Here is a 15,305-nt window from a genome sequence, read left to right as displayed (position 1 = left end):
ACAGGCCCGGGGGCTTCGAAGGATTCCACCTCGGTTTTGAGGATTGTGAAATTTGCTTTAGAGAAGTTTTTCACTGTGGTTTTCTGGGCAGGGGGTGGGGTCGGGATGTGAATATCCAGTGAGATTAGTTTATGGTCTGATCTTACCAGTGAGGGATACACTTCTGGTCTGGAGCATAGAGTCCCCATGTTGGTGATGATCAGGTCCAGTATGTTTTCCCTCTTGTGGGAGTGGTAACAAGTTGTTCCATAGCATTTGAGTTTATAAATTCTAGGAACCTTTGGGCTAGGGTGTTGGAGCTAGAGTAATGCTCTCAGTCTATGTTTGGGTAGTTGAAGTTGCCCAATATAATGGTGTTTGGAGAGACCTTCATATTTTCCAGTGTTCTCAGGAAGGCCAAGTGGGGTTCCTGGGTTTGGGAGGGTGGTCTGTAGCAGGCTATAAACTGGAAGGCAGTTTTACCCACTGTTAGTTGCACATGGATAGTCTCTGATGCTTCGTGCTTTGCCACTAACCTGGAGGTGTGGGTATCTTTGATGAATATCGATACTCCCCCTCCTTTTGTGGTTCGGTCCAAGTTTTGGGGCCGAAAAGCATGGTATGAGGTATAACCTGGTAGTGCTGGGGTGCTCTCGGGAGCCTTGAACCAGGTTTCTGTTACTGCACAGATATCGATGTTCTCCATGCTAAGGAGAGTTTTGAGTGCGTGCATCTTGAGGTTTAGACTTCTGGCATTGAGTAGCATTACTCTTCGTTTCTTATCCCTTGTGATACCTATGGAGGTGGGTTTGTCTTTTGAGCCTTGCCTAAAAAAGGCACTATGGAGGTAGCAAGAGCCTTTGCCAATATCCGAAAGCCCAGAGGTGACAGGTGCAAGCCATCCCTAGTGAAGCATCGTGGCTTGTCGAGCATATCATCCCAAGCTGACAGGATTGAATCCCCTTTGAATGGCACCAGTACTTAAGCCAATTGTTGAAATTGATCATCTTGTCTTCATATTGTGGCATCATTCTTGGTGAGGATAAGATGCTACTCAAGGTCAGGGTCATACCGGCCTGGGCTACTTGCTCAGAGAGCTCCTTTATGTCTCTTTTCAAGTAGTCCAGGGAAGTACATCTCAGGTGAAGCATCGTGGCTTGTCGAGCATATCATCCCAAGCTGACAGGATTGGATCCCCTTTGAATGGCACCAGTACTTAAGCCAGTTGTTGAAATTGATCATCTTGTCTTCATATTGTGGCATCATTCTTGGTGAGGGTAAGATGCTACTCAAGGTCAGGGTCATACCAGCCTGGGCTACATGCTCAGAGAGCTCCTTTATGTCTCTTTTCAAGTAGTCCAGGGAGGTACGTCTCAGGTCATTCACACCAGCATGGACAATGACTGAGTCATATTTGTACTTGCCTTGGAGTGACCTGAGTGCTTGTGTTATGTGGCAGATCCTAGCGCCCGACAGGCTGAAGCTCTCTAGCTGTATTAAAATATTTTTTTCAGCTGTAGCTCATAAAGATAGGAACCTCCATGTGTGTGAGTATTTGTGTGAATGTGTCTAAGTGTAATGAACTTCTGCAACATTCAATAATGTTTCTGTGTCTTGTGCTCATTGAGTATTTTGCTAATCACTGGCTTCCCTGTGACCATAGTTAGGACAAGACATGCAATCTGATTTTACTACAACTTTTGTACCCCCTCTTCAAAAAAGTAAGCAAAATGGCGACCTTACTGCATTGCCAGTACGTCATCTCAATTCCTTATTTACATGCATGGGATGTTTTATTTGTCCTTCAGCTGCTCAAACTTTTCATTTTTATATGGAAATTACTGAATAATGTTTACAACAGCAATTAGCTGCAAATTGAATGTGCAATACAGATATTAGATTCCTTGTTGCACTCCGACTTCTGCATTTGGTTTATTCTATACCATTTAAGGTGGTTTAATCATTTGTTTTGTTGTGTACAGTGTTTGTGCAATCCCCAAAGTGTATTGTAAGAGAAGACAAAATAATTTAATTTGGGTAGCATTCTGGATCAGATCATTTAATAAATAATCACAGAATAAAACATGAACTCATAATTAAAAGTATAGATTAGAAGAATCAAGCACATACATTTTGAGACAAAGTTCAATGTGTTGATTTTTTTTTTTTTTTTGCCCACTGTGTTGTGATTATGCAGGATTTACCACTGGATATTGGCAATGACATTTAGTTTGCTGACTTGTATTGTCAATTCAGGGGTGGGAGGTTGGCATGATGGTTAAGGTGCTTACCTTACAGACCCAAGGTGCAGGGCTTGATTCTCACAGGAGGTAATTAGCTAGGCTTAAAATGGTCCATAAGCACAGTTAGCCTAGTACTAATCTATGAACCTATGAATTAAAGAAAATATGCAGACTGTACAAATAATCATACCACTCTGAGGTCTGCTTAAAAAGGATATGACAGACTGCATAACCAGAAGGGCATAAAAAAGTGTTATAAAGTAGCTTGATCTGTTCAGCACCCAGATTGCATTTCCCATGTTTTTGATGCACATTCCAATACTAAAACTACCTGCTGAAAAATGTAGATTCACCTCTGAAAACAGGCAGCTCTACTAAAACAACCACAGCAATGTTGTAGTATTCAGCAACATGAAAATATCTGAGTGGCATTTCAGAGAAGCCTTTCAATATACAGCATGAAAACTGCTTCCAAAATATTTTTGTGGATGAATAGTAAATATATTCTTGCCTTTCTGATAATTCCTTTGCAAGATTATTATCACTCTGCAAAAAAATAGTTATCACTGTAACAGTGTTAGTTTTGCATGGTAATGTACTATCAAGACCAATATAGTAGAGCTACAAACAACACTTTTTAAAAACAGTAACAGCATTGCCTAATCTTATGTTCCTGTACTCCTGTGTACTGAGAGTTGAGGTTTTTATCCTGCAAAGAAGAGTGTTTTTTGTCAAGAAAGTCTGTTTTCATTCAGATGGGAATCACTGTAATGTCCCATAATAAAATACCTTTTGAAATAATATGTAGTTACTGAAACCCTACAGGTTAAAATGGTAGGTGGATAGGAAGGTAAGTTAAGAGACAGATGCTGAAATAAGATACATAGAAACAGAAAAAAATAAAGCACTTTGGCTTAAGGAATTCATATGTACTCACTAAAGTGTGTTTATGGTGGGTTACTGAGCATGATTTCCATGCATGACATTGAATCATTAGAGGGACCATCTTTGTACTTTGTACTACAAAGCATGACTTGTTTCTGTAATCCATTTAAAATATGCAGCATTCTGAATCACTACGCCATGACATTCTTTTAGCTTTTGTATTTAAGCCTCTTTATAGCTCTGTTAGGTCTTCTCTAGAATTAAATGAAACAGCCTGGTATATATACGTCTTTCATCTCCCGTTTATTAATCAGTACATATTGCTGGGCTTGTTGGCTTGCAGGCGCTGTACTAATATTCCCTGTATTGTTGGTGCATGAGGATATTGCTTGTTTGTTGCCCTTTGCTCTCTAAGCTGTCAGTAATTGTGAACCCATTTATTCATTTGCCACTAGTGGTCTGTTGTGCTTAATAGATTGTAAATCATCATATACTGCTTGTTTACAATGTCTTAAACAGGACTTTGTAAGTCCTTTTTCTAAGCTGATATCCATGCTAAAAGTGGTTCTAGCAGAGAAGCAAAATGCAGATTGTATTGGCAGACTTACAAACTTGCACCAAAGATACATTCATATAATAACTATTATTTATTTCACCTAATTTCACTTGAATCCTCGATTTCACTTAAAGCACTAATAAAATAAATAAGCAGACTTTTTTTTTACGATCCTTAGTTCTTTCCTTATTTTTACTTTTTTTCCAAGCATGTGCATGTGGTGAGAGCAGCAATTTCAAAAACAGAAAATATATTTTCTATGAGAACCTGATTAATTTTAAGTTATAGTTTCCCTTCTTTCAGTAAGGGGAAAGACTGGCTATGTCCAGAAAATATATATAATCCTACACGCATATCTGTATATGCATGCATCAAAAGTCGATAGTCTTATGACACTTTTGTCACTTTCCTGTATTTCTTTCATCTCCTTTTCTGGTTATAGATACTCTGAAAGTAGATCCGCAGAATATTCCACTATCAACTTGGAAGGGAGGCTATTAGAGAGTTGTGGAAAACAATGACAAAGCAGGTTGGAAGGGATGGTCTGGGATGGAATATTTTACAGTGGAGAGCATTTAATGTTGGTTTATTGTACTTCAGATAATCATCGCAGAATGCTTCACATCAGAATCAAGTACCGTAAGTCTCATTAATTAAAACATGGAGAAAATTTAACTCAGTAATCCAGAAAATCAGACTTAAGGTGGAACTCTTTAGATATCAGAGATGGTGTTGCAAACAGCAAAAACTCTACAACTAAGTACAGCAAACATTTATAAAAAACAACTCTGAAAATGAGTGACATTGTAAATATTCATATTGATTTTAATGGTTAATTGCAGATTTTTATACCTTTCAGGTTTGCTTTAGTCATGAATATATTTTAAACTAGAGCATAGTTCAATGCTGAATCAGCACATGAACTCTTGTTTACTATGTTGGAGGCCTCAGTTAAATTCCCAGCCACTGTAGATATTAAATTGCAGGCAGTCTGCCTCAGTGTTTAACATACTGAACACTCACAAGATTTATTCTATCCATGAGCAGTTTATCACTGCATCCCTTACAATGCTGTCACATGTTTCGGTGCATTGGTGCTTGGAGCTCTAAACTAGGCCCTAAAATCCTTGTGCTATCTGTGTAAAAGTTGATCAGTGCAGTGGTAAGAGATGTAACCAGGCTTGTAGTCTATTAATGCTGGTTAATGTAACCCCAAGCACACTCTGAAGGCAGCATCTCTAGACCAAGTGGAATGCTTCAAGGTAGTGACCTCCTCTTCATTTTTTCATGACTTCTGGAAACTACTATCAGCTTGGTTTTCAGCAAGACATTTAGTCCCATCCCATTCCATTTCCGACATACAGCCTTAAGAGTATAGATCATTGGTTATAACTTATTTGAAGTAACAAACCACAGAACAATTTTATTTTCTGGCTACAAAGACACATACAAACAAGAACACACATGCATGCACACATACCCACACATGCATGAACACACACAAACATATACATTCACACAAGGATGCAGACAGACATACGTGCACCCACAATCACACAAGCACACAATAAACATAAGCTCATATGATTACTTGCTGCTGGGAAAAATGTAGGCCTTACCATGATTAGAATCTTCTGTAACAGAGGTGTGACTGCCATTCAAGAATCTGGTAACAACATACTGAAAGAAATGTTAACATCTGAAAGATAAAATTCTGTAGCATGTATAACTCAATTCAGTTTTACTATTCATGTGAAAACAGTATGTCATCTATTTTGTCTAATATGATAATGAAATGCATGGATGTCTCTGAAATAAACCAACTGAAACCCACCCCAGCAGAATTAATCGACTTTTCATAACAATATGTGAATTGTAAATAATAGTGTGATGTGGTTGTTAATACAAAACTCATACATAGTGAAATCAGTGATGTTAAGGGTTTGGACAAGAAATATAATGGTGAAAATGCATTATTCTTTTTATTGCAAACAAGCAAACATGTATCTTACCTTTATATTCTTTCTACTTTATGTCACAATATGTGCCTTACAGATTCCAGTGAAGAAAGTTTAGCATCTATGAAAACTAGTAACAGCATCACTGGGTCATTATGTAATTAAGGCTTGACCTATTAGGTGAAAAAAAAAAAAACTTCAGTATGTGTAGACCTCCACTGCAGTATGATACACTCAAAACTATTTTCTTCATGATAACTTCTGGATATAGTTGGTCCTGTTTTCGGTGTCGTAACTTTAGATGCTTTCATTTTTACCACAGATGCTACGGGTTAATTTCTGGTGCACTGTTTGATAAGTGATTGCATACCCTGTAAACACATGCAAATGTTCTACTCAAACTATCCATCAAACCACCCATTCAAATGCAGAGACCATTTATTAATTCCATTCTATATTTACATGTCAAAATGCTTATCACTGTTGAGAGCATATGAATAGCACTAGACAAACAATCACAGGAGCCATAACATGTCTAGCCATGAACATATTTAAGGAGACACACATAAAAGTTCTTTTCATCCTTTACAAGCCCTTAAATAGTTCATAGGTTCATAGGTTCATACTAGGCTATCTGCCCTAGGGCATTTCTAAGACTAGCCAGAGTGTGTGTGGCTTTCACCACCCCTTAGGATGAGAATACTACGCCCATTTAGGGTTTAGTTTACTGTGCCTCTGTCTAGTAGTGACACAGAGATGACCCCCGGGGTAAACCTACGATCTCCCATCCACTCCTCAAGATTTCTCTTGAAGAGAGTTAGTGAGGGGCTCTGCCTAACATGGACTGGGATTCTGTTCCAGAGTGTAGGGAGCCTCTGGGTTATGAATCTGTCCCTCCAGCACGTCCTATTTATTTCTGTGTTGAGGTTCAAATCTCTTGCTCTTGTGGCTCTGATGGATTTGGATTTTCTGAGGTGGAGCATGTCCATTAATTCCGGATTGGACATGGCCTTGTACGTCAGGCATAGATCACCTCTGAGTAGGCGGTATGTGACTGAATAGAGCTGGAGTTTCTTCAGCCGGGCAGCATATGACATATGTTTGAGACCCTTTATCCTCTTGGTGAGGAACTTTTGGGGTCTTTCCAACTGCTGCAGGTGTCGGGTAAGATACATCCCAAATGGGGCATTGTACTCAATCATGGGCCTGATAAGAGAAGAGTACAGGGGCACAATGACCTCTCTTGATCTAGATGTGAATCCCTTCATGATAAGGTGGGCAATATAGAAGGTCTTCCTAACCACTTTGGCAATGTGAGTGTCAAATGAGAGGTTACTGTCAACTCGGGTCCTTAGGTCCCTGATTACCTCTTCCATACTTAATGGATTACCACCTATGTGGTAATTTGTGGGTACCTTGTTTTTCCCAAAGGGTATGACTATACATTTTTTGGCATTCAGCTTAAGGCCATGGCTCTGGCACCAATTATCCATTTCTATGAGGCCTCTCTGAAGGATGCTTGTATCCGCTGGAGTATCAATTATGGCGCCCAGTTTGCAGTTATCTCCGAACATTGTCAGCCACAATCCTCCTATGTTTGCCTGAACATCGGAAAAATAAATGCCGAACAAGAGGGGTCCCAGGACTGAGCCCTGTGGGACACCGCTTGTGACCGGCTTAGAGTCTGACATGGCTCCAGCAACTCTGACCCTGTGGGTTCTGTCCTTGAGCCAGTTTGCAACCCATCTTGTGACATATGGGTTTACATTTAAGCTGGTGAGTTTGTCTATGATGCCCGAGTGGGGTATTGTGTCAAAGGCTTTTGCAAGGTCAAGGTAGGCTGTGTGAACTGCCTTACCTCCCAAGTCAAAAAGGGTCGCACATGATAACCCTGTTTTATCTACTCATCCAATTATCAAGACCAGCCTTAAAAGTAAACAAAGAACTACTTTGCTTGACTTGCAGAGTTAACTTATTTTTTAGGGTGGAATCTGGAGTAAGGAATCTAACCCTCCAGTGAGGTTTCTTTATTTCTTGGTGTAGATTTAGGTCCCTAGTGCAGATGTTTGTAGAGACACTGTTTTTTTCCAAGAAATAGGAGGTTGAATAAGATATGAAAAGTGAGACATAGAGCACCTCTGACCTGCAGGTATACTACTGAGTATATGGAGAGTTGTATTGATCTAGCACGATAGTTGAGGGATTTAAGGCTTTTAATTTTCTTGGTTAAAAATCATTTGGATCTTTCCAGGTGAGCTATATGCTTGGATTTGTATGTACCACAGGGAAAATTGTATTCAATGATAGGTCTGATAAGGGAAGAGAATAAAGATAGGCTAGCTTCTCTAAATCTTAATGGTATTCCCTTAGAAATTAATTGTGCCAGACTGATGACTGCCCTAACTATGGGTGAAACATAATTATTTATTGATTGACAGTTGAGTACTGTTAAAATTTGACTAGGTAGGTGCCAATTTTCAGCAGAAGCCCAGGGAGAAAATCTCCAAAAGTATTACAAAAAATATTTTAAGAACAATAATTCTACAGTCTTTGAAAATAATGCAAAAACATATATAATTTAAATAATTATACCAAATTAGACACAATGTGAAAAAACTGCTTTAGAACAGATGCAACTTTTATGAAAATGATTAAATATTTTAAGAAATTTTAGCTACTTTATATATAATGATCAAATGAGCGAGAGAGAGAGAGAAAAATGTCCACGTATGGATCCAAGTATCTTATTACTGTATCTGGTGGAAGAGGGGTATATTTTGTAATATATGTCATGGGTCCAGCTTTTTTGCTGAACAATACTATATTGCACTTTTTTGCATGATGTATTCCATGGCTTTGTATATAAGCATGGTGAGTCTGATAGGCCTATAATTATCTGGGTCTGTAGCAGGCCCATCCTTGTGTACGGGAATCACAGTAGCTGTTTTCCAGGCATGAAGCATAAACCTTGTGGATAAGGTAAGGTGGAACAGTTTAAGTAGGAGTTGTAATAGTGCATATTTAGCACTGATAAGAATGCAGTCTCATATGTTTTACGGTCCCATAAAAGTGTTAATTGTAGCTTTTAAAAGTTATGCCAAAGACTTGTTCCAATGTGCTTTCAGGAAAAATAGATTTTCAGTGGTAGTATGAGCAATAAGATGGGTAGGTGAGGTCAAGTTAGCACTAAATGTATCAGCTAATATAATTGGCTATATCGTTGGGATCAGAATATATTATATTATTATTGATGAGCTCAAATCATTGTTGGACATTATTCCTTAATTTTCTGAAGTAACTGAAGAAGGACTTGTAGCAATCTTAAGTTCATACTCTGATTTACATTTTCTAAGCGTGCCCTTAATTTCCTTGCTGGCATGTTCCATTATGGTCTTGAAGTCGGGACATGGGGATTTCTTAGAGCATTTTGTTATTTTCCTTCTTTTGTCATATAGTTTATTACCATGGGTATTCCAGCATAGAGTTTTATTCTGAATTCACCATTACATTTAGCGTGGACGGTTACAGACTTTTCTATGCAGCTGTTTAAATGCTGGTAAAAATTGAAAGTGAAAGCGGCTGTTCTCAAGGATGCCTTTGGACATGCTGACCACTGGCATTGTGGGTCAGGCAGTTTATCAATGGATGGTTGTTCTCTCTCTGTTCTCAAGGATGCCTTTGGACATGCTGACCACTGGCATTGTGGGTCAGGCAGTTTATCAATGGATGGTTGTTCTCTCTCTCTGTTCTCAAGGATGCCTTTGGACATGCTGACCACTGGCATTGTGGGTCAGGCAGTTTATCAATGGATGGTTGAAGTCCTCCAATAGGAAGGTGTTAGGTTTAACTGGGATTTCAGATAAGGGATTAGGGATTAGGATTAATCCGAATATCATGCTCAATACCTAGCCATGAAGTGGCAATTAATCTTATTTAGGATGATTTGAACATCTAGTAGTTTACATTTGGTGTCCTACAGAATCTGTCATGAAGTGATGATATTCTTGACAAATACTGATACTCTCATACAAGGTCTGAAGACAAGATAGGCACTAAAACCAAAAAAAGAAGAAGTGCTTTGTTGTGAAACCATCTCTCTGCAACTACACATGTATGAATGCGTTCAAGTTGCAGTAGAGCCTCAGTTTGTTTAGAGTGATGGCATTGAGTAAAGCAACATTAATTTACTAAGTTAGAACGTCTGGCAGACAGAATCTGCCCCCCCCCCCAAAAAAAGCATCATGGGTGCAACAAAGGCTTTATCTGGGATGCAAAGAACTCGGCAAGAAAGGTACAGATCACCACTGGCAAAGCAGAAAGGCCTGCCAGCCATCTCCTCCCAAGCTAACACATATTGGACAACTATAGAATGACAGCAGCTGTGTAGGTAATATGAGAATGTCCCTTTGGATGTACAGAACAATATCTTTAGGAACCCATGGAATAAATGGCTGCAGAGAATTCTGAAATATGTCCGATACTCATAAGTCACTTCCTGCGAAGCGTAGAAAGAAGGGTGATAAATAACAATGTTAGCAAGTAGAGTATTATAAGCGTCAGGATGTCCTGTTTTGGTCAACAGTAAATTCTTTATTTATATTCTTATGAGCAGTATGTGTATGATGAAATATTAATTTCCTCTGAAACAGCACCATTTAATACAATTTTTACACACTTTGGCCTCAGTCACAGGCTTTGTTGTTATGGTCCAATTATAAAGGGAAAATAGTATTTAAAAATTTAACAGAAAAGCAAGCAAGAAACAGTAGCCATTTTAATATTTCATTCTAATCCAAGACTATACACGAAAGTCTTCAAAGTCTAACAAATATCCATAGGCACTTGCATCAAATTCTCGACCTGAGAAACTTGTCCAAGGGGGGACTTCTGCAAAACTTCCCGACTATTTTCAGTCTTCTTCTTTTCATTTTGGCTTTTCCCATTAGGGGTCACCACAGCAAAACATCAGTCCACAGACTGCAGTGGTGCAGCTCTTAGCATTGCTGCCTCACAGCAAGAGGTTCTCAGGCTCGATTCGCGGCTGAGGTGCTTTCTGTGCGGTGTCTGCATGTCATCCCTGCCATCATGTGAGTTTTCTCCTGGTGCTCTGATTTCCTCCCACATCACAAAGGCATGCTGAAGGTGGATTGGACACTCCAAATTGGCCCTAGGTGTGAGTGTGTGCATCTGTGTGCATTCAGTGGAAGACTGGTCATTGGGCTGGCAAGTCAACCCTGTAAAACTCCACTGCCAATCATTCTGTGGACTGTTGTTCAAAAAGCTGCAGTTTGCTGTCAAAAAATATTACTTATTCTTATCTACTGTGTTAGATTTCAGTACTAAATGTACTAGCATGTGGAATATGAGCTGATTCTTTGAATGAAATTCTAACACTTGGCTACATTGTTATAAATATAAAGCTCAGACCTGTATAATGCCATCCTGACATAGTGTAACATACAGCCAGAGGACTTGTCTTTCAGTGTCACTGACTTCCTGTCTCTGTTATATTGAAATACTGCAGATGAAGTTGTTAATTACATTTGAGCTGTTATGTTCTTATGACCCTGAATGGTTATGTGATTCACTGTTAAAGATTACATGGACAGATAGTGATTTATACTGTTTGAATTGCTTAGGATTTGAGCACAGCCAACTCAAGGCTTGGTCTTCAGTTCAACTAGATATTTCAAAGGGATATTCTAGTAGAAGTGGCAGAGTAACTTATTTAGAATATGAATTTTGCCATTCCTCTATCAGCAACAATGAATGATACGGCTATGAAGATAACTGCCATGCAGATTTTACACTGGGTGTTGATCTAAAGCATTAATGTTGTACTTTTTAATTAATTCCTTAATCTGTAATTAATCCTATGAAGTGTGTAACTTCAGTATGAGTTATGTGACTTTGATATGAAATTGCAGACACTGTTTTTTGGTTGCTATAATTAGCTACCAAACTGGGCTTGTGACACCTTGTAACTATATCTTAGTAATACTTCACTTTCTGAACGAGCATTTTAGACTGGAGGTGTACTATTGCTTGTTTCTTTCAATATTTAGACAATGAGAATTGCCTTATATTAAAATATTTGAAACAGCATACTGATTTCTGGAATTTGGACTTCTTTTTATAAGCCTGTGAGTGTTATATAGAAAAATGAGATCAGTATTAAAAGTTTCACGGTTTGTGGTTACACCTTTAACCATCTGGGTTAGTTTACACCATTTTGTCATTAGACTTAATTAAGTACAATCAGGCCCAATCCATACCATCTACTGGTACCAAAGAATGTTGATATGGAAGTAAAAAACACAAAACTGCCACCAAAGCTTTAGAACTCACTTGTCCTGCACCAAACAGATCCAGAATAAGAAGCAAAACACCAGGACTTGGAGATGGCTGTAAAATCCAGTATAAAAATCTTTATTCAATACAAGCGCTTTCGTGGGTCACCCCATTTCTTCAGATGTCTGTTGGATCCTAGCACTTAGTTTATACTGTACGATGCACTTAAACTCACAGTATGTATTCCTGAAGCTCCTCATTTTTTGTGTGTGAAAATTTTACATCTCTGTCATTAACTACTTTTGTTCTATTATTCTCCACAGAAGCCTTCTATTGTCCTGTGCCCTTTCTTTGTGCTCTGTTTACCTTTTTGAAATTTACTAGTGTAAGCAGTCTAAACAGGAAGCTTTGGATAGTAATATCTGATATTCTGACTGAGCACCTATAGTCCCTCAGGACTATCAGGAGATGTACAGAAAGTGTTTAAATTATTTCTGACCTAAAGATGTTTAAACAGTTCTCTGGGTCATTACTTACTACAATGTCTAAACTTCTGCATGGAGGCTCATTTCTTTCTGTCATCTTTTTTTCTTGTTTTTTTTTTTTTTGTTTTGTTTTTTTGTTTTTTTTTTTGTTTTTTTCTCTGCAACCTTGATCAGAAACAATACTTTTTTCCACCCACCGCTTCTAAAGTAAGTGGCGTTCGAGTTGATTTGCGAATGTTTCCCGCAATGTGTCTTTGAAACTTTTGTTTGGGAATCAGTGCTCGAACAATGTAAAGGCCTTTAAGAAACTTAGCATGTTTAATCCTCAGTTGCTTCCAAATGTTGACTTTATTTGTTCAGGTATGTGAAGAGGAGATCTCTCAGCATTTAAATGCCCCACATAATAAAGGTTATTATAATCTGAGTGTTCAGGAACGGAGAGCAATGGAAGGCTTAATGTACAATAAGGAAATTTGTATTAGACCAGTGGACAAGGGAGGGACTGTAGTGATTATGAACACATCAGATTATTATAATATCAAGCAATGTTTACAAATGGAAGATAAAACATGTTAAAGTGGGCAATTTAAATGTCCATAAATTATTGAAACAAATACAGGATACTCTGTATGAATTGTTGATGTGTAATAGCAGCTATACCAGTTTTTATGTGTTGATCACCCTGTATTACCTATTATAAAAGGTTTACCTAAAATTCATAAGGATTCTCTCAGTCCACCTATGTGACCCATTGTTGCAGGGGTGGCTGGGCGACTGAACCCCTGTCTATATTTGTAGAGGAAAAATTTTTAAAAAGGTTCAATCATCAGTGCCAACAGTGTTGAAAGACCGTAATAATGCTTTACTTGACTTATATCAATACATGAGCACTGCTGGTAATGTGAATGGTTGGTTGCTAGTAACTTTAGACGTGAAGAATTTATTTACCTCCATACCTAATGATTTTGGGATTGAGGCTATAAGAAATATACTTACTACCAAAAGTGACTACAGTAATGACTCTGTCATGCTTGTTTGTACGTTGCTAGAGTTAATTCTAGAAAATAATGGTTTTACCTTTTGATGTGATATTTACTTGCAGAAATGGGGTGTCGCTATGGGCACCCCCTTGTGCAAATTCATATGCTAATCCTGTCATGTATAATTGGGAAGACATGTATGTTTTTAATAACAACCTGTATATAGAATACATTAGGTTTTACCGTTGTTTTGTGGACAACATTTTTCTTTTATGGTCCGGTAGTGAAGCACTATTACACCAGTTAGTTGCATATTTAGAAACCACTACAGATTTTTTAAAATTTACAATGAAAGCCTCACATCACAGTGTTGTTTTTTAGATGTCCAGCTTAATATGGACTCTTTAGGTGCCATTAACACTGTATTATATAGAAAGGAATGCGGGAAGAACAGCATGTTATCACATGGGAGTATGCATCCCAGGCATATTTTTCCCAGTATTGTTAAAAGTCAATTTATTAGAGCCTCCAGGCTATAGACAAGAGATGATGATTTTATCAAAACTATGTGAACAATTTTTAGCTAGAGGCTATGACAAAAAATGTGTAGATAGCATTAAACGAGAGATACTTAACAACAGACACACTATAGCCAAACCATTCTATTCAAATGTCAGTATGAAATCTTCCACTGTTCATCCACGAGACATTTCTATTAATCATAAATTGAGGTTTTGTTACTAAGTTTACCCAATGATGTGGAGTCCATATGTGATATTATACACAAAAACTGGCAGCCTTTGGTTGTTGACAAGAAGACAGCTGTTTTAGTTTTAGTTTTAAGAATTGTAACAATCTTAAAAATTTCCTTTGTAACCGGAGACAGCCACAATCTCTGATAACTGAGAGGATAGGTACATTTCCATGATGGGCCTGTAGACCCTGTTCAGTAGTATCGAAGCAACAGACTTTCCAACATCCACATTTCAATTTCACTTTTAAACCTAATTGCTATGCTGATTGTCAAACAGCACATGTTGTCTGTTTAGCCACCTGTGACACATGTGCTTGATTTTATGAGGGAAAGACTACTAAAAGGTTAAAAGAAAGAATTTTAAGACACATTTATGATATTAAAAGTAGGAATATGAAGAATGCTTTGGACAAACATAAATGAAAACAATGGTTACAGATTTTATTTTTAACGTTCTACGATGTGTGCAGGAAAATATTAGGGGAGGTGACCCAAACAACCATATAGAGAGGGCTGAATTACAATGGATACTCAGGTTACAGACTGAAAAATATCCAGGGATAAATGCTAATGTGTGTCTAAAACCTGCCCTGAAAGGATGTAAGTTGAATTGTTAATGTGATTGGCTATTTTCTTTATGTTTTTGTAATTGGTGGGTTGTTAGCCATAAAAGAATTGCAATGATCGTTTATGTATGGATCTGATGAAGCGTAATTTACGTGAAAGTGCTTATCCATTTTTTATTGTTTTTTAATAAAGTATATGCCTTTAGCCGTGGTAGCCTTTCTGCTTTTTATTGTATTTCATTGGTTTACTTTGAGTTTTGGCTGCCTTTTTATCGTATAGAAACAACACCTTATCAACAACAGAATCATTTCCTGGATGATGTACTTTGACATAGGTAATCTTAGGGCATCACATCATATCAGTCATCTTACCCTTACCTTCCCATGACCAAAAGTCACCATTTATAAAAATGTCAACCTATTTTATCTATACCCTCTTACTAAATGATCTGGTATAAGATTACAGAACAGGAGAAGGAAAGGACAATATCATAAAAATTCACTCTTAGTCCCTCAGTTATATATATCACCTCAAATTCGATCCATCTTCTTAAAGATGCAATGCATTGTCCAACCACTGCCATAAACATTAATTATCCCTAATACCA

At 37.9% G+C, this 15,305-nt stretch overlaps 1 protein-coding gene across 9 annotated transcripts in view; it reads left to right on the top strand.

Annotated features, from left to right (window-relative positions):
* EVL (Enah/Vasp-like) overlaps positions 1 to 15,305 on the top strand; it is a 1,573,360-nt gene that overhangs the window by 925,400 nt on the left and 632,655 nt on the right. The window contains exon 1 of one of the 9 annotated variants that reach the window (XM_044075037.1): positions 4,127 to 4,302. The exons of the other annotated variants lie outside the window; for them this stretch is intronic. Coding sequence (XP_043930972.1) covers positions 4,203 to 4,302 — 100 coding nt within the window. The 5' untranslated portion in view covers positions 4,127 to 4,202. Of the gene's footprint in view, positions 1 to 4,126; positions 4,303 to 15,305 lie in introns of those variants that run through there. 9 annotated transcript variants of the gene reach the window in all.

Source organism: Protopterus annectens, chromosome 6.part0 (genome assembly GCF_019279795.1).
Source record: "Protopterus annectens isolate FY-2018-M chromosome 6.part0, PAN1.0, whole genome shotgun sequence".
In the NCBI taxonomy this organism is placed as follows: Eukaryota; Metazoa; Chordata; order Ceratodontiformes; family Protopteridae; genus Protopterus; species Protopterus annectens.
Note: the sequence above shows the minus strand (reverse complement) of the source record. Positions and strands in the feature narration are given on the sequence as shown.